General features: G+C 46.8%; 1 protein-coding gene across 1 annotated transcript in view; it reads right to left on the bottom strand.

Annotated features, from left to right (window-relative positions):
* ABCC1 (ATP binding cassette subfamily C member 1 (ABCC1 blood group)) overlaps positions 1–26,977 on the bottom strand; it is a 133,929-nt gene that overhangs the window by 72,760 nt on the left and 34,192 nt on the right. The window contains exons 3-7 of the mRNA XM_054589627.1: positions 20,813–20,938; positions 16,041–16,178; positions 14,726–14,851; positions 3,487–3,548; positions 2,025–2,156 (exon numbers count right to left, since the gene is read on the bottom strand). Of these exons, the coding sequence (XP_054445602.1) occupies positions 2,025–2,156; positions 3,487–3,548; positions 14,726–14,851; positions 16,041–16,178; positions 20,813–20,938 (584 nt within the window). The remainder of the gene's footprint in view (positions 1–2,024; positions 2,157–3,486; positions 3,549–14,725; positions 14,852–16,040; positions 16,179–20,812; positions 20,939–26,977) is intronic.

Raw genomic sequence — 26,977 nt, 5'->3', positions numbered from 1 at the left:
TACAAAAACCTTTGCGTTCGAGGGGACAATGACTCAGAAAGGTTGAGAACCACTGCTTAACATGCACAGTTTGAAGAGTTTTGTTTCCTTTTGTTTTTGGTGTGTGCTGTTTGCTTTCCTTTATGAAACAGAAACAATTAAGTAAATGGTCACCCTTTCCCTAAACACTACTGCTTTTTTAATATATAGCTTTATTGGGGTTTAACTGATATATGAAACTACATGTTTAAAGTGTACAATGTGATGAATTTTGACATACGTACACACCTGTGAATCCACCAAGGAAATTAAGAAAATGAACACAACCATCACCCCCAAAGGTCTGTTCTATCCCTTTGTCGTTTCCCCCACCCACCTCTCTACCTCTTTCCTATTCCAGGCAACCGCTGATCTGATTTCTGTTCCTAAAGAATGGTTTCCATTTTCTAGAACTGTATATAATGGAATCTGGCTTTGTTCACTCCACATCATTATTTCAAGATTTTTCCATGTTGTCAAGTGTGTAAGAGAGAATTCCTTTGCATTGCTTAGATACATTCCCTGGTATGGCTACACCATAATTTGCATGTCAATTCACCGGTTAATGGTTGTTTGGAATGCTAAGCTATCACAAACAAAGCTGCTATACAAGTCTTTTATTAACATGGCTTCAGTTCTCTTGGGTATACACCTAGTAGAATGGCAGGTGGTACGGTTACTGTTTAAAATTTTTAAAGATTTTATTTGTTTATTTTTAGAGAGGGGGGAAGGGAGGAAAAGTGAGGAACATTGATCAGTTGCCTCTCACGTGCCCCCAACTGGGGACCTGGCCTGCAGCCCAGGTATGTGCCCTGACCAGGAATCGAACCGCTGACCTTTCAGTTTGCAGGCCAGCAGCCAGTCCACTGAGCCATACCAGACCCAGGGCCTCTTTTAACTTTTTAAAAAACTGCCCAACTCTATTCCAGAGCCACTGACATTTTCATAGTCACGTCAGCAGGAACCACAGTCCAAAACAGCCTTAACCTACAGGAGGCCAAAAGTCAAAGAGAAACTTCCACTCCATTTTGTTAAACTCAAAACCATTTGATAGAAACCAATGAAGCACTCCAGTTTAAAATCCAAAGGTGGGGGGTGGGAGGGGAAGAAGGCAGCTCAGATCTGACTTTTGAGAAGAGTCACTCAAGGCAAAAGAGAGGAGCTAGAGGGGGCAGGTGTCAAGATCCATGGCCAAGAAGCCAGGCCAGACGCCCCTGTCCCGGCTGCCACCTCCTTTGCCCCAGAAGGCCTGGGACACCCAGCAGCCCAGGGCTGGCACAGGCTACCTTTGTTCCCTAGCTAACTAAAGAGGCCTCACTGCAAGAGGCCACACCATAAAATTCCAGCCTGGAACAGGACTCCCCTCTTACCACACTCACATCCGCAGGGGTTATAGGCACCAGATATGGCTTACGCCTCTGGGAACAGAGTAACTGACCTATATGACAGTGTCCCAAGGCAGTGAACCCCCAACTCTGAGACCCTGTAAAGGCCAAGGTTTGATAATAGAGCCAGTGCCCCTTGGGCGGTCCAGGCTCGAGCCAAACAAGCCAGTTCTCACCATGTTCTCCCAAGCAAGGTGGAAGCGTACAGATGAATAAACACAACCCATACGCTATTACGTTCCCAGGTTTTCACATGCCTTATCATATGTTAGATAGCTTAAGAGATGACATTTACCTTGCTGAATTCTCAGAAGGCCCTCTGAGAAGGAAACAAAGGCTCTGGGGTAAAAAATTTAGGCAGCCTCTGAGGCCCCTCCTGGGTCTTCGCCATGATCCACCTTCCCCAGGGCCGCCCCACTGGCTGGTACAAAACGGAATTCATCAAATGCCACCCACCTCTACCTTCTCACCTTGGGATCAGACCAAAATTCAGTCCCCCAGCCTAGGAGACCCCTGAAAATACTTCTCCTTTATTTATCTCCTCCTGGTGGTGGGAAGGAAGTGAGCTGGGGCCCTAGAGTGTGCCTGGTTTTCCCCTATGCCAAGAAGACTCACACTTACTTTCTGGATTTGGCACATTCCTTCCTCCAGTTCTTGACCAAAATGGGCACAACTTGTTCTGACATGTCCTCTTTATTCAGGGACCAGAGGTCGGCGCTCTCCAGGGGCTGGCGGTACCCACGGATCATCAACCTGGGGCAGAAACACAAGGAGGGAGGTGGTGAGAGCTGAGAGGAGGAAGACGATGGCCCTCACTGCGCAGGCCGCCCGCGGCTGCCACCTCCACGCCACGACAGCCCTGCAACCAAAAGCAGCTGCGCAACGGTGGCCGATCTGAACTTGGACGGACACTGGGCACATGGAATAATTATTGCTAAATTCTGTGAGGTCACCCAGGAAAAAATGGCCTCATTTTTTAGAGATACATACAGAATATTTAGGAGGGAAATATCAGGGTGGCTCCAAAGTCAAGAAACTGTTAAGGCTAATAGGGCAAAACATTAACAACTGTTAACTCTTGAGTGGTGAGTTTGGTGAGGTTTTTAAGACTAGTCTTTCTACAGGTTTGAACACTGCCATGGTAAAAAGTAACTTAATATTTTAACTTGCTATTTTGAAATAATTTCAAACTTACAGAAAAATCACATGGACTGTATAAAGAATTCCTGTCTACCCTTCACATAGTTCACTACTATTAATGTTTTGTCACATGTGCTGTATCACTGTGTCTCTCTGCACACACACGCACGAGCACATTTTTCTGAATCATTTCAGAGGAGGTTGCAGACTCTATACACCTTTACCCTAAATATCAGTGTGCATCCCCTTAAAAGACATGTTCTTATATAACCAGAGTACAATTAACAAACCAGAAATATTAGCACAGATGACATAACCCACAGTCCATATCTAAACTATACTAACTCTCCCGATGGTGTTCTTTAACAGTAATTTAAAAAATGTTATGAAAAATACTCAATTTTAAAAATGTTTGTAAAACTTTATAAAGACAAGGAACAAAACTTACCAGGGAGGAGGGGGGAAGATTCAGATAATCCCCAGTAAGTCACTGACATGTGTGGGGGCCGGGGGTAGGAGGGATGCACGCGCGCGCACGCACATGGACAAGAGAGCTTATCAAACTGTTCACTGGAGTTGCCTCTGGTGTTTTTGTTACTGATTTATGCATGTTTCTCTTACATGCATTTCCTGTGGTGCACGTGTATTATGTGTTTAATGGTGAGGGGTTTGAAACAATGCCAATAATAGTAATTATTCCTAAAGTAAAAAAATACCCAAATCCTAAGTTAGGCCAAGAGCATGCAACTTCTAACTGCCCCAGGCCAAGCTGTCTGCAGGGATTTAAGTGCTTTACACTTAATGCAACTGGAAAGCTAATGAATGTGGGGACAGGGTTGGTGTCTCTGATACCCATGCCCAGGGCAGGCACACTTAGGACACAACTCTGTCACACACTCGCCCTCCGCCACCCTGCGCCCAAGGCAGGAGGGCCAGGCCTTACCCCGTGATCCACCAGAAGGTGATCCTGGACAGGAAGGATGCGCCGGATTCTGGGCAAGGATTCTAGTGGAGAGAAAACACAAGGTGAGGAGGAAAATGAAAATGCATGACTCAACTTCTCATGTATGACAGCTCTTGTCAGGGAGCTGTCAGCAGACCAGGCTTCCTCCCAAAGGACCAGCAGCTGCTCTCACGCCACTAATTTGCACCCTGAAAGGATGTCTCTCCTGAGCCCCAGTGGCCTTAAACAAACACAAGGCAGCTCCTCCACTTTCACCCAGCAAATATTTCTGAATGTCCACTATGTGCAAAAATGGTACAGTCCCTAATTTTACATCCCCACAGCAACCCAATGACCATGGTGCTTCTGCCGCCCCCACTTTATTCCATGAGTTCTTTCATTCGCTCATTCATTCAACAAATATCTTCTGATCATCCACTATGTGCTTAGCACCATGTATACAAATCTCAACAAACAGACATAACCCTTCCCTTTAGGAAGCCCATGATATACCAGGGCGGTAGTAATAATGACGACGACGACAATGACACCAGCTAACATTCTCTACCAGCCACCGCTGTTCTGAGAGCGTTACCTAAATTATCTCACTTAACCTTCGTAACTACCCAACAAAGTAGGTGAAAGCATCAGTCTCATTTTAAAATAAAAGAAACTGAGGAGCACGGGGTGAAATGCCTGGCCCAGGATCCCAAGTGAGAAATGGCAGAAACAGGATGTGAGCTCCAGGCAGGGCCCAGAGAGAGACATTAATAAAGGATCTCGTGAACAAACACAAAACCACAACCGCGACGGGGACCATACCCTGAAGGTTTGCCGGTGGGATCACTGGTCTCCTGGGCTCACAGTAAGAGCCCGTAGGGGATGGGGGCTGATCTGGCTGATGGAGGTCAGGGAAGGTGTTCCTGAGTTGGATGTGCAAGCTGAGGTTTTGTTTTGCTTCCCCCACCCCATGTTAACAGTGTTTATTTTAATATAAGATCTGTGTCATGATGGAGAACAACAAATATCACACGGTGAAAATTTTTATCATAAACCACATGCTGTAACAAAAGGACATAAAAAGCTTGTGCACACATTACCAAGGTCTTTACAATATATTGCAGGATACATGTTCCTCAGCGCTTATCTGTATACAAAGCTTCTAATGGAAACACTGAAAGAAAATTGCCACATAGAGCTTTCATCTTGATTTCATAAAAGTTGTACAGTATCGAATAACGTCAAAAGTCTGAAAAAACACAGTGAGTTTTTGCATCGTGTTTATAAATGACTGTTTCTATCCCACTAAAAAAAAAAACAGAGGGTCAAAAGTGCACTTAAAAAAAAAGTGGAAGTTGTTATTCTTGGTAAGACCTAGACAAATGTATTGTCCCAAGTAAGAAGTAATGTAAAGGCTCCTACAGTTTCGGAGGAGTTTTCCTTTAACTCCCAGACAGCCTTGGTTACCGTGTGCTAGAAGACAAACTAAAACAAAGGGAGCTGAGTAATCTTCTCATAAAAACAATGGGAAATACAGCTGCGGATGAAGGAAGGCCTAGAGGACAAGTAAAGGAGAGGCAAGGCAGGCCCAGCATTAAGAACAGTTTGTGCAAAAGTACACAGGAGCATAAACTCCTCCAGGGACCCAGAGGGCGTCTGGGCCCTACACTGGAGGCCACCTAAGGAATCCCGGTCTTCATCCTAAGGGCAATGGGAACTCACAGACAGATTCTCAGCAAGCTTTCAATGAATCTCTTTCCTAAGGCACAAAGGTGAGCTCCAGCTGAACAACACAGAGACAAGGAAAGGGACAGCGGCACGGAGCCTCCGGGATGGCACACACAGGCGGGCCTTCAGTGCTGACGCACTCAGGGCTAAATTCTGAAACACCAGCTTTAGTGAAGGGGGTCACCATGCAGTGACGAGCTCTTAAGCTGAAGGTAGTGCTCAAGGCTCCAGCATTTTTCCGAGATGAAGCATTAAGAGACCCCCTCAACCCATTTTCCATGCCGGGGGGGGGGGGCACTTTTGGAAAACACCATATCTGCCCTCCCCCAAAAGATTCTGATTAAGCTGGTTTGGGGTGGGGCCAGGACATCTGAGTCTTTGTTTTTAACTCCCAGAGTCTCCCTGGCAAAGTGGCTGGGCAGGAAATGTACAAGATAAGCCTAGAACACCTTGCAATGCCCAAGGCCAAGTAAAGGAAAGCTGAGTAGGACTGCTGACAGTTCTTGGAAGCCACCAAGAGTGGCTCCCACTAGACCACAAAGGGATAATCTGAGCTTCAAAAAGGACAGTAAATAGAACTGACTGAAACAATCACTTACGTTTAAATACCCATGTTCACACTGATACTGAAAAAAGAACCACCTCTTGGTGTTATTGATGAAAAGATGCTAGTGAACCAAGTCATTGTTTTGGAAACAGAAAAGGGGTAGGAAACAAGTATTTTCCCCATCTTTCCTAAATGACCTACACCAGTGGGGGACCAAAGAAATGAGAGGACGTGTCTTTGCATACAAACAGTCCAGCTAATAAGTGAAGGAATGATATAAGAGACTGCAACATGTTGCAAAAACAATGGAGTATTGTTTGATGATATTAAATAATTATTATTAATGTTTTTAGACCAGAAACTAGTTGCACTGTTTAATATACTTATCTTTCAGATATTATCACTGGGGCAGATTGGGTGAAGGGTACACAGGAATTCTACTCTTTTTGAAACTTTATGAGCCAAGTTATTTCAAAATAAAAGGTTATTAAAAATTTTTAATTCCTTATCTTTCAGAGATACATACTGAAATCTTTGCACATGCAACGTAGCGTGAAGAGTCCACGGCAGTTCATCATAACCATGCTGTCCCCCTCTGCACACACGTGGAAGTTCCCATCACCGTACGCCTCTCCAGTGATTCAAACACACATCCTGGACTGAGAACCAGGAGGCTCCACTCTGGGGCCACAAGGCCTGGCTGCCCCAGGACCACCCAGGTGCCCAGGATCCCTAACCAGACCGACTAGATCAGTGCCTCTGGGGTGAGGCCCTACATCAGTATATTTTTAATAAAGTCAGTCAGAAGCAGCTGGCACAGACCTACACTCCAGAGCAACCTAAAGCAGAGTAAGTTCAGACTGCGGAGCCAGACAGATGCGAGTTCAAATCCCACATCTGCCATTTTCTAGCTGAATGACACTGGACAAATCCATTCACGTCAAAGCCTCAGTTTCTGCACCTGGGAAATGGGAGCTGTTAGTCCTACTGCTCAGCCTACTTTACAGGACTGCAAGCAGGAACAAGTAAACTGAGGTCCACAGGACTGTGTTATAAGCTGGAATTCTTCCAGCATAAGGCGGCAATATTATTCATGAAGGAGGTGGTGGTATTTGCTGGGTAGGCTGTTTTTCTTTTTCTGGTAGTGGGTGGGTTACTGGGGAGTCACAAAGGCACTTCAACTGCAGCCCAATTCCTACCCATTGTGAAAGGCTAGGCAGTGCTAGCATGGAAGGGCGGTGGGGTGGGGCAAAGCTGGCATTGACTCATTTATTTCTTGAGCAAATATTTAGGGAGGACCTTCCTAAATGCCTGGCGGCAGCTAAGGGATGGGAACAAAGCCAGGAAGAAGAGAGTGAAGTCCCTGCCCCATATACGATGTCCCAACTGAGGGGGAGATGGACAGGAAGCAAACCAAGATGCAAATAAATATATAAGTATAAATGATGAGAGCTGCAACAAAGGAAAAAAAAAAAAAACAGGATGCCTGAGAGAGAAGGGGTGGAGCAACAACAGGGGTGGCTTATGTGTGAGGCAACACATAGCAAGGTTAGAGGGTTTCAACCCCAGCTCTGATCAGCCATGGGATCCTGGACACCTTACTTGGCGGTGGTAAGATTAAATGAGATAAAGCATGTTAAGTACTTAAAACACTGCCTGGTGCCGAGTAAAAGCTCAAGAAATGGTATCAGTAGTATTAGTATAGACAAGAATAGTAAAGACAATGGCAAGGTCTTTCATTTCTGGCAGGCCCATGACACAATGAATGCTGGCCTGGATACTCTATATCAAGGCCAGTAAACCAAGAGCCATGGGCTGGCCACTCAGAAATAAAGTTTTATTGGGACACAGTGATGCTCATTCATTTACAAATGTGTGCTAAAAGCACACAGAGCTTACTGGTTTTGACAGAGCCCATATGGTCTACAAATATTTACTATCTGGCTCTCTACAGACAATGTTGGCTGACCTCCTCCGCTCACACCAGACTGCATAACACCCCAGGACACAATGATTATTACAGGTGAAACTAGAACCCAGTCTCTCTTCAATCTTGGCATCCGCGTACCACTGTGCAACTTAAACGTTGCACACAAAGATACCCAGCTGAGTGGCAAGTGGGGGCTGAAATGTATTCCGTGCCCAGCCCAACAAGGCTGCAAGGTCCTATGTCAGGAAGGGGCTCCATCAGCTCCAAAGATGCAGGGTCAGTCTCAAATTCATCCACCCAGGGTTGGGCGGGGTGGCGGGGGGTGGGGTGGGGTGGTAAGTTACTTTTTTCTAATTTGCACAGAGGCACAGTACAAATAGCAGGGGTGTGAGGCATAAACCCACAGGAGCCTCACAAATCCTGGCCTTCTTTCACAATCAGGCAAGTCCAGCTGTGGGTCAAGAATGAGGTTGCCTGTGGACTGTACAACTGAAGGTGAACTTGTTCCCTTAGCACCCACCTGCACACAGATGAGGCCGTAAGAAACAATGGCTCACAGGGAAAACATTAATCCTCCCTCCAGCTCATGAAAATCCCAACCCCTGTGAGAAAACTTGCCCTGCACATTCAATAAGGCCGGTTATTACCACAAACATTCCAGTTTCTAATGTGTACACTCCGAGAGCTTTGTCCAATTTGTCTCCCCAGTCCTCCTCCTTCCCAGTGATCCAGACACAGATTTTCGGATTCTGGAAGTCCCACAGGCGGACATTGAGTCCCCATCACCAGCACAGAGAAGGAGCCGCTTTCTGGAAGCCCCTATCTGACATGAAAGGCCTCATTTGATAACAGACAACTAGAGTGCTTAAGAAGCCAAGAACTGATAATAAAAAGAAGAAAAAAGGGCTAATGGAGGAGGATCCAGAGAGCAGACCAGTCAACCAAAATCAGGCAGAATGTTCTGGTGTAATGCATTAAATACAGAGGCAGAGCTGCCAGCTTGGGGTTTCTGGCCTCTGAGGCTGAAATAAATTAACTCCTGACCCAGGGCAGAGGCTCATTAACTGGCCTCCCATTCATTTAGAAATGAGAATAATTCACACAAGCCCTGGCTCAAGGCAGAAGGAGAGAAAGTCTGATTTATGCAAACAGAGCTGTGTTCTTTGGCATCTTTTCCAAGTTATCTGACCAGAAACCATGCGGATTAAACCAACTGGATTTAAAACCCCCGGCACTGGTTCTTCGACTACTCATTCATTTACCTCGCACACAGCTCCATCTGGGGGCCTTGCCCAGGTTTTTGATTCTGCTTTTAGTTTGACTGTCTGCCACGGACTCCCATTCTGCATTTCCTGAATGCCCAGGAATAGGAGTGAATAAACAGCAGTAGAGCTGTTTGAGCAGGGGTTTTCGAATGTGGCTCCCATCACCAGCGTCCACAGTGCCTGGGAATTTCTTAGAAATGCAAATACTGGATCTGGATGGGGGCCCCATCCAGATCTACTGACTCAAGAGGCTCTGGGGCTGGGACCCAATGATCTGTGTTTTAACAAGCCCTCCAGGTGACGTCATGCCGGCTCAGGTGCTGGAACCCAGAGAAAGGACTCCCAGATCCAGCCTCGTGACTTAAGCAAGACACTTCACCACTCTGCCCTTTGGGAAGATTCATAATCCCGCCTCACTAGGTTGCTTCCAGGATTAAATAAATCAATAAATAAAGACAACACACCAAGCTGCTATGATTATTACTGGTTGGAATAATTTACATGTCCAACAAGAAAAGAGGTTTGTTGCTACAACTTGTAACAATGCTGGTTTTTGCGGGCTCTGTTGCTGGGAGCTGTGCAAATCACCTCCGTGCTCAGGGCCACCGTTTCTTCTACTGTCATGCACACCACATGCACACCGCCCTCTTCCCATGGCGTCATCCACCGTTTCCTGGATGTTGATGCTCTAGTGCACACAGGGTCCCTGTCCAGCTCAACCCTCCACTCTCCCTGCCTGGGTTCCTACAATGGCTTCCTAAGTGCCACCCGCCTCTCCATGTCCCATGGGTCCTCTTCCAGTCTTTAGCTGGAGGGATCCCAACTGGAGTGTGTCACTCCTCCACTGAAAAATCTTCCATCAGGTCAAAATTCCCAGGCCTTGTAGTGGCACACTGCTCCCTGGCCCATCCTACCCAGCCAAGCAGAATTCACGCAGTTCCCAAACATTCACACGTTCCAACACATCTCCAGACCTCTGTATATGCTGGTTCCTCTCCCAGGAACACGCTCCACCCACCCTCCAGCCTTCAACGTCATTCACTTGGCAAGGCCTCTCCTTTCTTGGACTCAGGCCTCGTGCCCCTGGATGCCGGCCCTGGAGCCCCCAGCACTTCCCTGCCTCAGAGCCCCTCTGTCCAGCCTGCAGATGCTGGCTTATTGGCCTGCTGCTGCCCCTCCTCCGCCTCTCCCCAGAGTAGCTGTCAACATTTGCTCATTTCTAGGTACTCTGAGCCCAGCTCAGCTCCTGACACAGTGGTGAATTAGTTAAGTGACCGAAAGAATAAAGGAGAAAGGAATTTTAAAAATGGTGTTTATAATGCTCTCATAAACAGTTTAAACTCAGCTGCTGTCTCAAGGATGTAAGTAGAGTCTAACCATGAAGGGGCAGGAGCAAACTGTCTGGGGTCCTGATAATGTTCTGTATCTCCAGAGAGGCTTAAATTATTCATTTATCAAAAACTCATTGAACAGTATGAAGGTTCAGGAATGTCACTGTATGTAAATTTTACTAGGGGGAAAAAAAGAGATAGCGAACTCTAGCTAATGATTTACATGATGAAGTGTCTGGGTGAAGGATACTTATGTAGTTCAAAGGAAGTTTCAGGTATCAAAAAAACTAGTGGGCAGGCTGGCTGGCTGGCTATGTGATAAAGCAAGTTTAGCAAAATGTAAACTGTACAATTTAGTCGGAGGGTAGATGGGTTCTCCCTGTGCAAGTCTTTCAACTTCTCTGTAGGTTTGACATGTTCATAGTAAAAATGTTGAGGAAGAATGCTTCATATTTATGGACTGGGCTAAAAATACCTCTTACTCTGAATGAGCTGAGAGGTTTTTAGTTAATGTGCAGCAGTGCATATCAATGGTGAACTCCCTGGGATCTTGTTAAAATGAGAGGGAGACAGTAGGGCTCAGGAGGCCCAGCATGCTGCATTTCCAATGAGCACGTGGGGACGCCAATGATGCTGGCCCCAGGGCCCTCCTTGGAAAGTGAGGGTCTACTGCATGACCATGTCTGGCCATGATGCCCCCAGAGGCAAATGAAAACCCCCTCCTCCAACCCTAAGCAGTAGCCTCAGGGCCAGCGAGATAAAGGACCAGAGGCCAGGGACAGACAGGAGCTTCGGTCAGCCATGCTCAGCTACACCCAGGCTGGAGCCTGGAGGACTGAAGGGAGAAGCCCTGCCAAGAAACCAGGGCTGGAATAGACATCCGAGTTATGCAAGAGCAGGCTGGCTGGGTGACTCAGCAAAAGCGAGCCTGGAGAAACCAAGTGCAGTCAGCTCCCACCCAGCCTTCGCTTCACCCCAGCCACCCCCGGGTTTGGCTGACTGCTCTCTCTGAGGACAGATGACAGTAACTGCTGCTATTAGGACAGATGAGAAGCCGGGGTTGGACTCTCCCATCTTTCAGGCTCCAAGCGGATACTAGCTCTGAGGGTGACAGTGAGATAGGCCTAGAAGGTACTGGCAGTGTCCCCCTCCTCAGATCCAGCGCGGGGAACAGACTGAGGCAAGTATCAAGTGGAGCCTCAACCCATTTTGAAGACACGGAGGTCCTGAAAGGAAGGGCGCCTGGCCCAAAGTCCCTGACCTGCTCCCCTGCCTTCATCTCAACTGTGATTCCATAGTTAGAGTCTTTGCTGATCTGCTTAACAGCTGTCTCCCGTGAGACCAGAAGCTTCCTGAGGGCACATGGCAGACAGTACTTTCCAAAGATGGCCAGACATTATCTGCCATCCCACATGCTGGTCACACAATGAGATCTGCCCACTCCCCCTTCTAGAGGCGGGTCTGTGTCTCCCCATTGCCCCCAAGCAGACTTTTGTGATTGCCTCAATCAAGAGAGTAGGGCAGGAGTGACACTATGTGACATAGGGACTGGACCAAAAAAGGTGACAGAGCTTCTACCTGGTGCGCGTCTCTCTCTCTCTCTCTCTCTCTCTCTCTCTCTCTCTCTCTCTCTCTCTCTCTCGGAACACTCACAGCTGCCATGCTATGAGGAAGCCAGGCCACCTGGGGAGACCACAGCCTCCAGCCAGTGGCTGAGTGCACCACCAATATGTGAGTGAGGAAGCCAAACTCAAGCCCCTACAACCAGCCATCCGACTGCCGCTGTAGGAGAGTCCCCAAGTGAGACCCACCAAGCTGAGCCCGGTCACACTCACGACTGTGAGACATAACAAATTACTGTTGTTAACTGCAACTAAAGTCAGGGTGGTTTGTGAAGGAGTACCAGATCGCTGCGGCAGGCACGAACCATCTGTATTTCACATATTGCTGTGTCCCCAGAACTAAGCACCATACACAATAGATGCTTAAAAAATGTCTGTTGAAGGGATAAAGGAATCCAGCAGGGTTCCTTTAGCGCAGGGTTTGCCCAACCCTGAAATTAAGCTCCTCTTCCATCACACATGCTGCCTCCACCATCAGATTTAGGGTATAAGCTAGGGTCTAACAGCCCACTTCTCTGAACTTAACAATTCCTAAAACAGAAAAAGAAGGACTGAGGGGAGAAGAGTTGGGATGTCCTGGACCCCCACGGCCCAGCAACCACCTGCTGGAGCTGAGCACAGCAGGCCACCCCAGGATGGCAGCTCAGGCCCAAGGCCCAGGCTGCTGGGAACACAGAAAACACAATGGGAGGAGGGAGTCAGCTCTATGAGCCACCTCCCTGCGCAGACGCCCAGGAAAGAAGTGAAAGGAACTCGATCCAGATTGCCAGAGAGGATCAAAACTCTGAAATTTCCTCCCTTATTAAGCACCCAAGATGGTCCCCTGTGAGAGGGCTGCTCCTCGGGCCCCAGAGGCAGCCTGAGAGGTCGGGTGGTCCCCACACCAGCCTGTCAGGCCTACCTGGGATCAGAGGAATCCAACGTCTGCAGCCACTTAGAGGGCGTGACTTGTTCGGTGGGATTCCCAGCTCCACAGAACAGTCTGACAATTAATAAATGTTTCCTGATGGGAACATTCTACTGCCACACATTCACATACACATGTAAACACTGAGAACCAGCAGACACAATAGCCATAGATATCTGAGCCCCTCCTTTGTGCCAGGCGTGGGCTGGGATCCAATGGGTGCTACGGGCATGGGTGCTGCCTTTGTGAACCTTATACACATGCAAACACACAAGCACAAGAACCCACGGACACACCCACATGCAAACACTCCAACACACATCTACATACAAAACATGAACACAAAAATATACACACATATACAAACATGTACACACACCCACATATACGCACATATGCACATGTGCACAAACACACAGTTTGCTAATTTCTCCAACCCAGCTCCTCCTTGAGCAAGCAAATCCAAAATGGTGCTCTTCAAGACACACACCAGGACAGGGGTTGCAACCTCCTCCTCCATGGTGCTGCCCCACAAGTCCCTTCATCGCTGACAAAGGCAGCCTCAGCCTTTTGCTGAGGTTCAGGCCAGATCCAGCAGAACCACAGCAGCTGATAACGGCTCCTGCTGCAATTTCACCCAGTAACAACTGATAGACCATACAGGAGCAAAGCATCAAATAAAGGTTTCTTGCCCCTCTCAGAATATAATCCACACAGCTCATCTGGGCTACAGGCAAGTGTCCCTACCTTTCAGATGCCACCTCTCAGCTCTCTCCCGCCTCGCTGCTCCAGCCACAAGGGCCTCTCCTCCTGTTCCCTTGGCATGACATAGCAGCTCCCGCCCTGGGGCCTTTGCACTTGCTACCACTCTGCCTGGAATGCTCTTTCTCTGGGTGTTTGCTCAGTTGGTTCCCTCATTTCTTTAGGTCTCTGCTCCAATGTGGTTTCCTGCGGGAGGCCTTCCATAATCCCTCATCAATAGCTGCCCATGACCCCCAACCACCATCTCCATTCCTTTCCCTTTCTTCTTCTTAGCATTTACCCCACCTGACACATACATGGGTCCTGGGTTACTGTCTGTCCTCAGCCATGACAATTTAAACTTCAAGTGGGCAAGAATTCTGCTTTATTCACTGGTACGGCCCTGTGCCCAGTTCAGGGCCTGGCACATGGCACTGGCTGGAAGGAGGAAGGAAGGAAGGGGAGGAGAAAAGGAGGAAGAGAGAGGGGGGAAGGAAGAAAGGTTAGAAGGAGGAGGACGTCAGGAAGGAAGAAAATAGAGACAAGGATGACAATGCCCGTGTTGCCTTCTATTCTCCCAGCAGGAAGAGTGGCCATCTCCACCTGTCCCCTGATTTCTTTCTGCACATATAGGGTTTCCCTCAAACTGACAGGACACACCAAAGGTCTCAAACTCAAATCCCTCGGGGACCAGGCACGTACCTACATGAAAGAAGCAAGACTGTACAATGCAATAGGGAGTGGTGGGAACTGCGGTAAACTAGGGCAACGCTGCCATGTGGGATAATGGCTCTGACACTGCCTGAACGTCTCCTTTTTTCTAGAAAACCTGGACAGTTATAATTTATGTGAAACTTCCTGATGTTCTAATGTTTGTTCACATTTCCTAAAATCTCTATGCCAACCAAATGAGAAAACCTACAGGCCTGCAAGACAGCAATTTACAACAATGAATCAGACTCCCGCCTCAGGCTCCCCTTCCCCAGCCATGCCTACAGTTCAGTTTTTCCGTGTCAAGTGGAGCAGTTAATATAACCTATCTCCAGGTGTTTGGGGAAGACGGAATGAGATCCCAGATGGACAATAGTGGCTCAGAACATGTGCCCAATCAACATTAGCCAGCACTGTACAATGCTCCTTTATTGAACACGTTCATGATCACACTTACGGGGTCGTTGGTGGTCTCGGAGAACAGGGGCGAGCGGTCTGAGAAGCAGGACAGTACGAGCTGAATCAGCACGAGGCTGAAGTAAATGTAGAAAGTGACATCACGAAACATGTCAACTTCGGCATCCTAAACGTGAGAGCAGGAGGAGGAAGAAAACATCATATTCTGGAATCAGCTTGCAGAGGCCGGGGATCAGGCTGCAAGAAGGCCCACCCACACAGTATGCAGGCCCAGTGACAAGCTCTCCTGCCCCGTCCCACCTCCTCCCGCCCCGCGCAAGTTAACACAAGAGAGGTGGTTCCATCACAGTGTGGCCCACACTACATGTGGAGGGTGTCCCACATGGTGGGAGGCGGCCTGGCAGTGAAGCAGACACATATTCAAGCCCTGTCTCTGCTCATACAGGCTGCGGGACTTCGTCAAATACTTAAACCTCTCTGTGCCTCAGTTTTCCCATCTATCAATGGGGTGTACCTCCCAGGCAACGCTCAGCAGTGTGTGGAGACATTTCTGTTTGTCCTAACTGGCACCCAGCAAGTGGAAGCCAGGGATGCCCCTAACTTGCGACAAAGTACAGAACAGCCCCTGACAACAAAGATGTCTCTGGCCTCAACGTCAATTATTGCTGAGGCTGAGAAACCCTGGCAGAGTACTTGTGAGAAGTCAGTAAGATTATTCATGAAAAGAACTCAGTCCTCCTCGTGGCACTTTGAAAACACAAACTCAATAAATGTCAGTTGCCATCACCATTAAAGACAGTGTACTGTACACTGCAGGTGCTCAGTAAACGTTCCGTTTCTTTCCCTTCCTTGGCCTGATGCCAGTTCCTGATCAGCTTGGAGATGGCAGGCAACAACAGGATAGTCCGAAAGCACATTTCCTCGGAATTCCTAGGAGCAGCATATGGCAGCCAGCACGAACCGCTTCTCAGCCAAACTAGCGACGGATGGTGTGATGGCGCCAAGGTAATGTGGGGACAATCTAGGGCCCCCTGGGGAAGCAGCTCCTCACTTGGCTCCATTCCAGCCTCAAGACACCTGGAGCTGATGACAGAAGCTCACAGGGTGGTGTGCCTCAGCGTGCGGATCCTGCCTGGGAGGACCTCATGGGCTCCTCGGAGCTACACAGACAAGCAGGGCAGTGAGGAAAGAAGGCCACAGAACAAGGGCTGGTGAGGTAGGGAAATCCCCAGGGAAGGACCTGGGCCCATGCAGTACTGTCTCCTGGTTCCCCTAGCAGAGTGTGATTTCCAAAAGCAGCAGGCACCTCTCCCAAGGGCCCCTGCAGGGAGCTACAGAGCGAGGCCACCACTTACCTCTTTTAAGGCAGTCATGATTTTGGATCTCAAGATGGCAAGGGCACATAGCAGGGCTACAAGCCAGAACGTGAGCATGATCCCTGAGGACTGGACTCCCTTCCTTCTCTCAAGCTGAATTAAAAAGGTAGCAAGCAACTAGAAGAGAGAAGCACACAATAGGAGTTGTCAGGAGAAGGCCAGGGCCCCAAAGCCCACGTGGTCCCCGTGGTCCCCACGGCCCCCACGGCCCCCACGGCCCCCACAGCCCCCACGGCCCAGGGGCCTGGAAGATGTTAGGCCTGGAGTAGGGCTGCCCTTACCCCGGTGCTACAAGAACAGCCTGCTCTTGCCCTGCTGAGTGACCGTGAGCAAGCTACCAAACCTCTCTGGGCCTCCACTGCCTCACCTACAAAATGGAGTCGATAACAGCACCTGCCTGGATGGCAGTGGGAATTTAATGAGCTCATGTATACATCGGGGGTAGGAGGGGCAAGTTCAGTGTAGAACAGAATGGGCACACTTTTTCTTAAAACACCACATAGCAAATATTTTAGGCTTTATGGGCCATAGAGTTTCTGTCACAACTACTCAATATTGCTACTGCAGTGTGAGAGCAGCCTAGATAACACATGAATTAATAGATATGGCTGTGTGCCAATGAAACTTCATTCACAAAATGAGGCAATGGGCCCACCCATGATTTTAGAACTGGAAAGACCTGTGTTCAAATCCTCCTCTGGGCAACAGTGGTGACTGTTCTTTATGGAGCACCTGCTATCTCTGCCTCACAGGAAGCGCCCTTGTGCGCTAACTCTGCACTCTCTGCAGCCTGGAGGGTGGGAACCGCAGTTTGCATTTGAGGAAACAAGGGCACTTAATCTGCCTAGTCACACATCCTGTTCTCAGGGACTTCCATTAGAACAGTGGTGGTGGGACATTGGGATTTTTATTTCATTCCTGATACCTGGGGTCACTACTTCCATTTTATATATGACTTCATGATCAGAAAGAAAATAAACAATAAAATTGCTTTTCCTTGAAAAAAAGAAACCTCACAGCCCTCCTCCAAAATGAGGGAGTCACCCTCTTGAGGCAGGTCCCCAAGGCCAGTCATGCTCACAAGCCAAACGCCTAAGGAGCTGTGGGTCACCCGAGTCACCACCCCTCGTAACCGAAGTGCTGGAACCAAAAGCACATCGGTCCATCTGTCCTTCTCGATTCCCCCATCTCCTTCACTGCCCACATCTAATCCATCAAAGACACACATTGGCTCTGCCACCAAGGCCAGTCCTCAGTGCATCCCTGCTCACCCCAATCACAGCCTCCGGCCCCTCTTGCCAGATGACCCTATGCCCGACCCCCTCACTGACCAGCTTCCACGCCTGCCCAACAATCAGTTCGCCACTCAGAGGCCACAGGTAGCTTTTAACTATGCAAAGCCAGGCAGAGCACAGCCTTGCTGGAAATCTTTGTCTTTAGGACCAGGGGTTTAACCTGGGTTCAGGTTCTGGATAGAACCTGGGAGTCCATGAACTTGGTTGGGAAACATTCACAGCTTTGGTTTCCCACATCAGCATCACCAGTTGTAGGTGGAGGCCATCCACCACAATGGCATTAGCGGTACCCAGGACCCTGTGACCGTGAGAAACTGTATCTGAAAATATGTGGCTGAAGATGTCCCAAATATCTCAAATGGTCACTGCTATTTGGAAGTTAAGGAGGTGTCACACCTGTTGCTAGAACTTGATTTGAAATACAATAGAGAAGCAAGTATATTTCTTACTTTGTTTTCTTTTAATCTATTGATAACTGTATTTAAATACAATTGGTTTACCAGTCCAAATGTCCTGCAAGTAAAGAATGGGAAAAAATGAGTGGTGAAACCCTACCATCTAAAATACTCAGCAATTCGGGGTGGGGGTGAGATGGGTGGAGGAGGGTAAAGGGGGAAAAAACTGAGACAACTGTAAGAGAATAAATATGATTTAAAAATTTTTAAAAAGTTAAAATGAAATTTTACATGAAATTTAAAAAAATGAAAAACACTCAAGCAATTAAAAAAACTCTTTGGACACACTCAACATGGTTCAACCGCAGGTGCTATGACGTCAGACTCAAACTGCTCCAGTATGTGTGGTTCTAGTCACATGACATTCTGGAAAAGGCGAAGTGACACGGACAAGTAACACATCAGCAGTTCCCAGGGAAGGGCAGGGGCAGAGGCAGAGGCTGACGACAAAGGAGCAGCCTGAGAGAACTTTTGCAGGTGATGTAACTGTTCTATGTTGCAGAAATGGTAGTTACAAGACAGTTTATGTTTATCAATTAAACCTCAAATAAAAATACAAATGTATAGCACAAAATCTTCCTATATTTATGTGCATGTAATTGGTTTCCTTTGTAGTCCTACGTATTTTAAGAACACTGTTCCGGGAAGGAGACCAGACTAGCAAAGGAGAAAGAGGTCCATGGCACAAAAAGGTTTAGAATCCAGCATTGGGAGTGAAAAGCAACACGAGACAAAACCCTCTTATCCGGAAGCTCAAGGTCCCTCAGAGCCAGGGCTCTGCCGTCCCAGCTCCCCTCCTCTCTTCCTCAACCTCTCCACCCCAGCCACGCAGCCAACTCTCAATTTCTCCCTCCAACCTCAGCACTTTTGCATGTGCTATTCTCACCAACGGTTGGTCCTCTACTCATGGTCCCTTCAACTTCTTTAACATCCTGCTCATCCTTCAGGCCTCGGCTCCATCATCCCTTCCTCCCTATCCTCCAAGGGTGTCCAACGTTTTGGTGTCTCTGGGCTACACTGGAAGAAGAAGAGTTGTCTTGGGCCACGTGTTAAATACTCTGCAACATGTCATCACAAAAACATCTCAATGTTCTAAGTAAATTTACGATTTTGTGTTGGGCCGCATTCACAACCACCCTGGGCGGCACGAGGCCCACAGGCCACAGGTTGGACACTCCTGCATCTAGACCAAACCAAGTTCACCTAACTTCACTCTCACAGCAACTTGCACACAAGAAAATATTTTGTGCCTTTTTTGGGAATCATTCGTTGAATGTCTGTTTGCTCAGCTGGACTGTACACTTCCTGAGGATAGGAACTGTGTCGGTTTTATCTTCAACTTCTGGTATATATTAGGAATAAAAAATATTTGCTGACTGGCTCACATCTCATATTCCCAGCGTCTGCATATTGCAGTCCCTGGGGGTGTCGGGAGAATGTTCCTACAACAGAAACAGCAGGGCTGGCCCTCCATTCTGTCATGGATCCCCAAGGAGAGCGACTGAGGACCTCACAGGCCAGCCCAGCTCGGAGCCCCAGGGCGTGTATAAAGCCCAGTGACCCTCAGCCCATCACACCTGCATCTCCAGCATCCCAAACAAAGCCATGAATGAAGAGTCAGAAGACTAGGAACGGGGAAAGTTAAAAGAATATGAGCTATTCCAGCCCAAACTAATTCATCTTGATACCTCCTCACCAAGATGTAGAGCCTAAGGCCTCCAGACCAGCAAAACCAAGCCCTTTATGTCCCCATTCCCTCAATACATTTATGGAGTGCTTCCTGCATGTCAGGGATGGTGCCAGGCTCTGGGGACACAGAGAACAATTACCAAAGAGCCCCACAAACACAGTGGGCCGGACACTAGCGCCAGGTAGCCTGCGTGTGAAGCTGGCTCTGGGGCTTACGTGGACAAGTTCCACCACTTCTCTGTGCCTCATCTTGCTTATTTACAAAATGGGGATAATGAGCAAACATACAGAGGGATTAGGACAGTACCTGGCACAGAGCACACACTGCTAACGTGAGCTATAAAGATCCACGTGCTTCACAATCTGGTTCCAACTTGCCATTCTTGACCCACCTTCTGTCACATCCACTGCCTACCCCGTAATCCCCACTCCCCTTCTTGCTTCAAGTGAGGCTTGCACTCTCCCCCAGGTACCCTTTTGCCCTCCAACCCTCCCTTAGACATACTGTTTTCCCTGCTCCAAACATCCTGCCCCATACGTGCTCCCCACTCATTCTACAAGACTCAAGGGCTGTGCTTGCCAAGGACCTACCAGGCTTCTCAGAGGACCCAAGGCACATGGTACCTCTTAGGACAGGCCCTTAATTCAGAGCATGTCATTGCGCTGTGCAAAGGCTAAGAGTATGGCCTCTGAGTGACCAACCCTCACTTGCCCATGTATTAGCTGTGTGACCTTTAGCAGAGTGTATAACCTCTCTGTGCCTTAATGTCCTCACCTTAAAATGGAGACAAAGCAGGACCTATCTCACCAATTGTTCTGAAAATCAGACGTAAGTACCCAAAACATGCCAGCTGTAATAAAGTAGTTCCCCTGTCTGTATCTCCCACTAAATGAGGGACCCCCATGGTGCAAGGAGGCTTCTCATTCAGTTTTGTATCCCACTCCTTGGGCCAGAGTCTCAAGAGGCCATTGGGTCCCAGGCAATTACTATAAATTACTGAGCTGGCAGTGCAAGAAAAGAGTACATCAATGCAATCAGGATGGCATCTGCACTCAGCCTCAGGGGCAGGGAGGGCAACAGGGCACAGCGGGAACTGCAACAAACTGGCCACGCAGGCCCCATTGAAAGGCTACAGTCACCTCAGCTCCAGCTGACTACTGCCCTACAAGACTGCAAGTCCAATGTTACCAGACCTTTGGGTTTTTCCAGAGGAGCCAGGTCTCCGGATTTTCACTGAGAGATCTTATTTCTAAATACCAGCCACTGCTTTTGGTCTCCACAAGTGTTCAACAGCAGCCAGCTCCTACTTACCATGGTGATGCCCAAGAGGGTTGGGCTGACCAGAAACACCGGGGCCAGGAACTTGACCCAACTTCTTTCCCAGAAAGAGTAGAAGAGGTCTGCCCAGCAGACAATCCACAGCAAAAACCCCAAGGCCTGGAAGAGAAGTACATACACGTCTTACAACAGACAGCACCGGACTTCCCCCAGCTCAGAGCTCAGCCTCAGGGGGGCCAGCCAACCCCTTCACTATCAGCTGTGGTCCTTGAACACAGCACATACCCTCTGGAACACAGGAAAGTGCTAAGTAGGGGGAGCCGCCACCCAAGCCATCTCATGCTGGTCTGTAACCAATGTACCGTCCACTCCCACGCCCCAGGCATGACTTCATTTGTTTGGTCACTGTTCACCCCAGCCCCTGAAAACTAAAGAGCTCGGTCTAGAACTTATCTATATCAGCAACCCCAGCACAATAACCATTCATTCAGCAATATTCATCCTGTGAAAATTTCCTCAGGGCCTGCTACAGGTCACATGCTTTTCAAGGTGCCATGGAGCCAACGGTAAAAAAAATTGACAAAAATGCCTGCTTTCCTGGAGCTGAAATTCTAGTGGACGGGAAACTGGTAAGAAACAAACTGAAAAATACATACTATAATAGCAGAGCCTAAATGATATGAAGAAAAATAAAAGAGGTAAGATGGGGTAGTCAGGGAAGGCCTCTCTCATCAGGTGACATCTGAGTAAAGAGCCAAAAGTGAATATTTGAGGGAAAGAACAAGTCAGGCAGAGAGAACAGCAAATGCAAAGGCACCAGGGTAGGGACAGCTCAGTGGGCTTATGGCTCCTGTGGAAAGAGCGATGGGCACAGTAGGACATGGCTGGACAGGAGCCTGGAGCCAGATCAAGCTGGGACACTGTAAGGACTTCTGGACTTTATCCTTTGTGGTGAGAAGTTACCAGAAGGTTTTTGAACAAGGCAAGGACAAGATCCGATTTACATTTTAAAGGCAGATGTTTTCTCCGGGAAAAGTACAAAGCGCTCCCAGAGGTCTAAAAGGAAGACATCAGATCTAGCTTAGTTTAGAGAAACAGCATTTTGAGACAGGCTTGAATTATAGTATGAACAAGACTCGTCTGAATGGCAATATAAGCAAAGGGACAGCGTCACTAAAATCATTCAAGTTTTCCGGTTTACCAAGGGTTTATGGAAATAACTCTTGGGAAATGTAGCTTTAACATATTACTGAGAGCTACAGTTATAAAATTTAAATGATCTCTAGAGAGTTTTACTGCATACCTGATGCTATTCAGGCAACAGCAAAGCCACACTAAGTTACAGGTGCGAGCCTTTCCGACTCCTAGGTAGTTCACCCTACATACTAGCCCTTCCACTTTCGAGGTTCAGATTCGTGCCTTGAAAATTATGTCATGTTTCACTTTTTAGCATACATTGGGAACACTTGAAAACTCTTAAATCCTCGGATGTCAGGGGTCTTCTCTAGCATCAGTGTTTAGCAGAAACTAACTCCGTAAGAAGTGGGCTTCATTCCCCACATGCTTTGCTCAAGCACAATTAATAAGTAGCCCATTTTACAAGTGTCTTTTTTCAATGTCAACATTATGAAGTTTTTCATTTGCTACATCAACTATGGTTTCTGAATCTACCTTTTGAACAAGCTCATGTCAGAATCTGAAAAATGAACTAAGAACCTTGTGTAACAAATTAAGATGTGTGAGAATAATGTGTTTGTAAAGTATGGGTCTTGCAAAAAGAAAAACACACAAAAAACAAAAACAAAAAAATTACTGAGATACACACTAAGTTGACAGGAAAAAGTGGAATGAGGAGCATGATATATAGATGTTCTTAACATGTCTTCCCCTCAGAGGCCTTATACTTGTAAGGGGAAAAATAGTAACTGTACACTGGAAAAACTAAATGCCAGTTTGACCAAATGATCAAAATTGACCCCATCAACGAGCTGGTTCCGTGCAACCATAGATATAACAGCCTGAGGACGTAACATCCTTCTAGTAGTTTTCCAGCCAGACAGGCGTCACCTGAATCCAACCATGAGGAAACATTATATAAGCCTGAGTTGAGAGCTCACTCTAAAACAACTGGCCCACATTAACTATCTCAATGCCATAAAATGCGGAGAAAGGACATCTTTCAGATCAAAGAAAACTAAACAGGCAACATGATTCACTGCAGTACGTGACTTTGGACTGGATTCTGAACAGGGAAGAAAACGACTCCAAAGGAAGTATTGGGACAATTGGAGCAACTGAACTATGGGTGGATTTTTTTTTTTAAAAAGGCGTCCATGTTAAATTTCCTGAATTTAATAATTGTACTGTGGTTACATTAAGAGAATAACCATGCTTGGAAAAAAGAAACACTGACGAATTAAGGGGTAAAGGGGCATGGTGGCTGCTACCTATTCTCAAATGATTCCGTGAAAATAAATAGTGTGTGTATATGGAGAGAGCAAAAACGAATGATAAAACAAATACGACAAAATGTTAAAAATTGGTGACTATGAATAATGGGTATACAGGGCTAAGGGGAGTTCTTGGTATCATTCCTGCAACTATTCTGTCGTTTGAAATTACTTCAAAATAAAAACTTCTCTTTTTGTCTTCTCATTTTATTTTCTTTAAATTATAGTTGACACACAATATTACATTAGTATCAGGTATACAACATAGTGATTCTACATTTATATACTTTACAATGTGATCACTATGACATTGCTAGTGATGATCAGTCACTGTTATTATAATATTATTACAATATTACTGACTATAGTCCTTGTGCTATACATTATATCCCATGACTTATTTATTTTATAACTGGAAGTTTGTACCTCTTATTACTCTTCACCTTTTTTGAAATAATTTTTTATTTTCAATTACAGCTGATGTATAATACTACATTAGTTTCAGGTGTACATCTCAGTGATTAGACATTTATATCACTTAATGAAGTGGTCACCCTGCTAAATCTGGTAACCATCTGACAACATACATATATATATAGTTATGACAATATTATTGACTATATTCCCTATGCTGTACTTCACATACTCATGAGTATTCTGAAACCACCAATCGGTACTTCTAAATCCCTTCACCTTTTTTCACCCAACCCCCAATACCTCACCTATCTGGCAAAGGTCCCAATGTTCTCTGTGTCTATGAGTCTGTTTCTATTCTGCTTTCATTTATTTTTTTTTAGATTCCACATATAAGTGAAATTATATGGCATTTTTATTTCCCTAGCCGACTTATTTCACTTAGTATAATATCCTCTAGATCCTTCCATGTCATTGCAGATGGCAAGATTTTATTCTTTTTTTATGGCTGAGTCATATTACAGTGTACATGGGTACCACTTCTTTATCAATTCATCTGTCGATGGACACTTAGATTGCTACCATATCTTGGCTAGTGTAAATAATGCTGCAACGAACACATGGATGTATATGGCTTTTTGATTTAGTGTTTTGGGTTTCTTGGATAAATATCCAGAAGTGGAATTGCTGGGCCTTTCTTTGTCTCTTGGTATAGCCTCTGTTTGAAAGTCTCTTTTGTATGGTACAAGAATAGCTACCCCAGCTTTTTTTTTCCCCATTGTCATGAAATATCTTTTTCCATCCCTTTACTTTCAGTCTGTAGGTGTCTTTAGATGTGAAGTGAGTCTCTTTTAGACAGCATAGGTAAGGGTCTTTTTTTGTTACCCATTCAGTGACCATATGTCTTTTGATTGAAGGACTTAATTTATTTTCATTTAAAGTTATTGTTGAAAGATATGCATTTAATGCCATTTTATTATTCATATTTCTCTTCCTCCTACTCCTCCTTCAAAACCCTTTAACATTTCTTGTAATACTGCTTTGATGGTGATGAACTCCTTTAGCTTTTTCTTCTCTATGAAACTCTTTATCTGTCCTTCAATTCTAAATGATAGATTTGCTGGGTAGAGTAACCTTGGTTTTAGGTTTTTGCTTTTCATCACTTTGAATATTTCTTGCCAATCCCTTCTGGCCTGCCAAATCTCTGTTGAGAAATCAGCTGACAGTATTATGGGAGCTCCCTTATAGGCAACTGCTTTTCTCTTGCTGCTTTTGAAATCGTCTGTCTTTAACCTGGTGTGTCTTGGTGTGTGCCTCTTTGGGTTCATCTTGTTTGGGACTCTGCACTTCCTGGACTTGTCTTTTCCTTCATCAGGTTGGGGAAGAGTTTTAAATCATTATTTCTTCAAATCTATCACTCTCTCTACCTTCAACATGACTTTGGACTGGATTCTGAACAGCGTGTTCTCCCGGAGGCCCCTTAAACTGTCCACATTTTGTAAAATTATTTTTCCTTTTTGCTGTTCTGATTGGGTGTTTTCCGATACCTTGTCTTCTAAATGACTGATTTGATCCTTTGCTTCATATAATGTGCTGTTGATTCCTTCTAGGGTATTCTTCACTTCAGTTATTGTATTCTTCATTTCTGACTGGTTATTTTTTATGGGTTCTATGTCCTTTTGAATGCTGCTGAGGTTCTCACAAAGTTCCTTCAGCATCCTTATAACCACTGCTTTGAACTCTGCATCTGGTAGATTGCTGGTCTCCATTTTGTTTAGTTCTTTTTCCGAAGATTTCTCCTCTTCTTTCAGTTAGAACATGTTTCTTTGTCTCCCCATCTTGGCAGCCTCTCTGTGTTTGTTTCTATATATTAGGTAGATCTGTTATGTCTCCCAATTTTGGTAGAGTGGACTTACGTAGTAGGCACCCTGCAGGGCCCAGTGGCATCACTTCCCTGGTTATCCAAGCCAGGCACTCCAGGCGCACCCCTCTCTGTGAGCTGTGTGCACCCCCATATTGAAGTTAAGTCTTGATCGCTGTTGGCACCTCAATGGGAGGGACTGACCTCGAGGCCAACCAGCTGCAAGGAACAGAGGAGCTGCTGTGCAGGGGCAGACTCCACAGAGCAGAACTTGCTTCAGCAGGGCTCTGGCACATGCTGAGCCTGTCCCTTGAGTGTGTAACTTGTGGAGGTGGCTGAATGGTGCACTGAAGTTGGCCGCCATATGCACTGGCTCTTGGGCCTCCCAAGAAGGCCTCACATGTCGGCCACCACCTGTACCCTGTACATGGCCACCAGCATGAGCTACAAAGCGATCTGCAGATGGCTGCTAATTGTGCTGGACTTGGAGGTGCCAGGGAAAGGACAAGCTGCAAAAGGAGTCCAGCTACTACTACTACCAGGCACTTAGAAAGAGGTATGGGGCACGTGGTGACTGGATGCTGCTTGTTTGGGGTTTGTGTATCTTTGAGAGAATTTAGGAGTCTGCGGCATGAGCCAGGAGGAGGCCGTTTGTCTTAACAAAGGTACTGGAAACGGCTTGGGTGGACGTGCATGCCGAATAGGGCAGGGTATCGGGGAATCACCAGGGTGGGGCAAACAGTGTGAGCCAGGTTGATGGAGTCTCAGATATGGTGCCCATCTGTCAGCTCTGGGCAAGGAGGGCTCATCAAAGGAACAACAGCCTCTGCCAGCACTTCTGTCTGGGAAAAAGTCCCTCCAGCTCTTGCCCCGATGCCAGACCCTTCAGTTCCTCCCTGGGTGTCTTTCGTGTCTCTCAAGCTGCTGCCCTAGTGCTGGAGATCAGAGTGAGTGAGTCCAAGTAAGTTTGTGCATGGGCCCTTTAAGAGGAATACCTGGGACTCCAGGAGCCATCTGTCTTACTCAGCCACAAAATCTCCACTGGTTTTCACAGGCAGAAGTTATGGGGACCTGTCTTCCTGGCACTGAATCCCTGGGCTGGGGGGGTCTGGTATGGGGCTGGGCCCCTCATTCCTCAGGGAGGAGTTCTGCTGCCGAGATATTTCTCCTGATTTTCAACTGCCACACAGTGTGGGACCAGACCACTCTGTGTCTCCATCTTTCCTATCAGTCTCTACGTGGCTTCTTCTGTATATTCTTAGTGACAGGACTTCCATTCAACAAGACTTCAGGCAGTTCTGAATGATGGTTGTTCTACAGTGGAGCTGTAACTGTGAATTGGTCTTGGGAGGTTACCAGCCCTGCATTTACATACTCTGCCATCTTGACCGGGATCCAAAAACTTCTTTTAAGTAAAAAGATATCCTTAGTCCAATAGGAAGACTTTCTGATTATCCCCTGACAACCTGTTGA

Source organism: Pteronotus mesoamericanus, unplaced genomic scaffold, assembly GCF_021234165.1.
Source record: "Pteronotus mesoamericanus isolate MK-2021 breed Mesoamerican mustached bat unplaced genomic scaffold, CSHL_Meso_final scaffold_167, whole genome shotgun sequence".
In the NCBI taxonomy this organism is placed as follows: Eukaryota; Metazoa; Chordata; class Mammalia; order Chiroptera; family Mormoopidae; genus Pteronotus; species Pteronotus mesoamericanus.
Note: the sequence above shows the minus strand (reverse complement) of the source record. Positions and strands in the feature narration are given on the sequence as shown.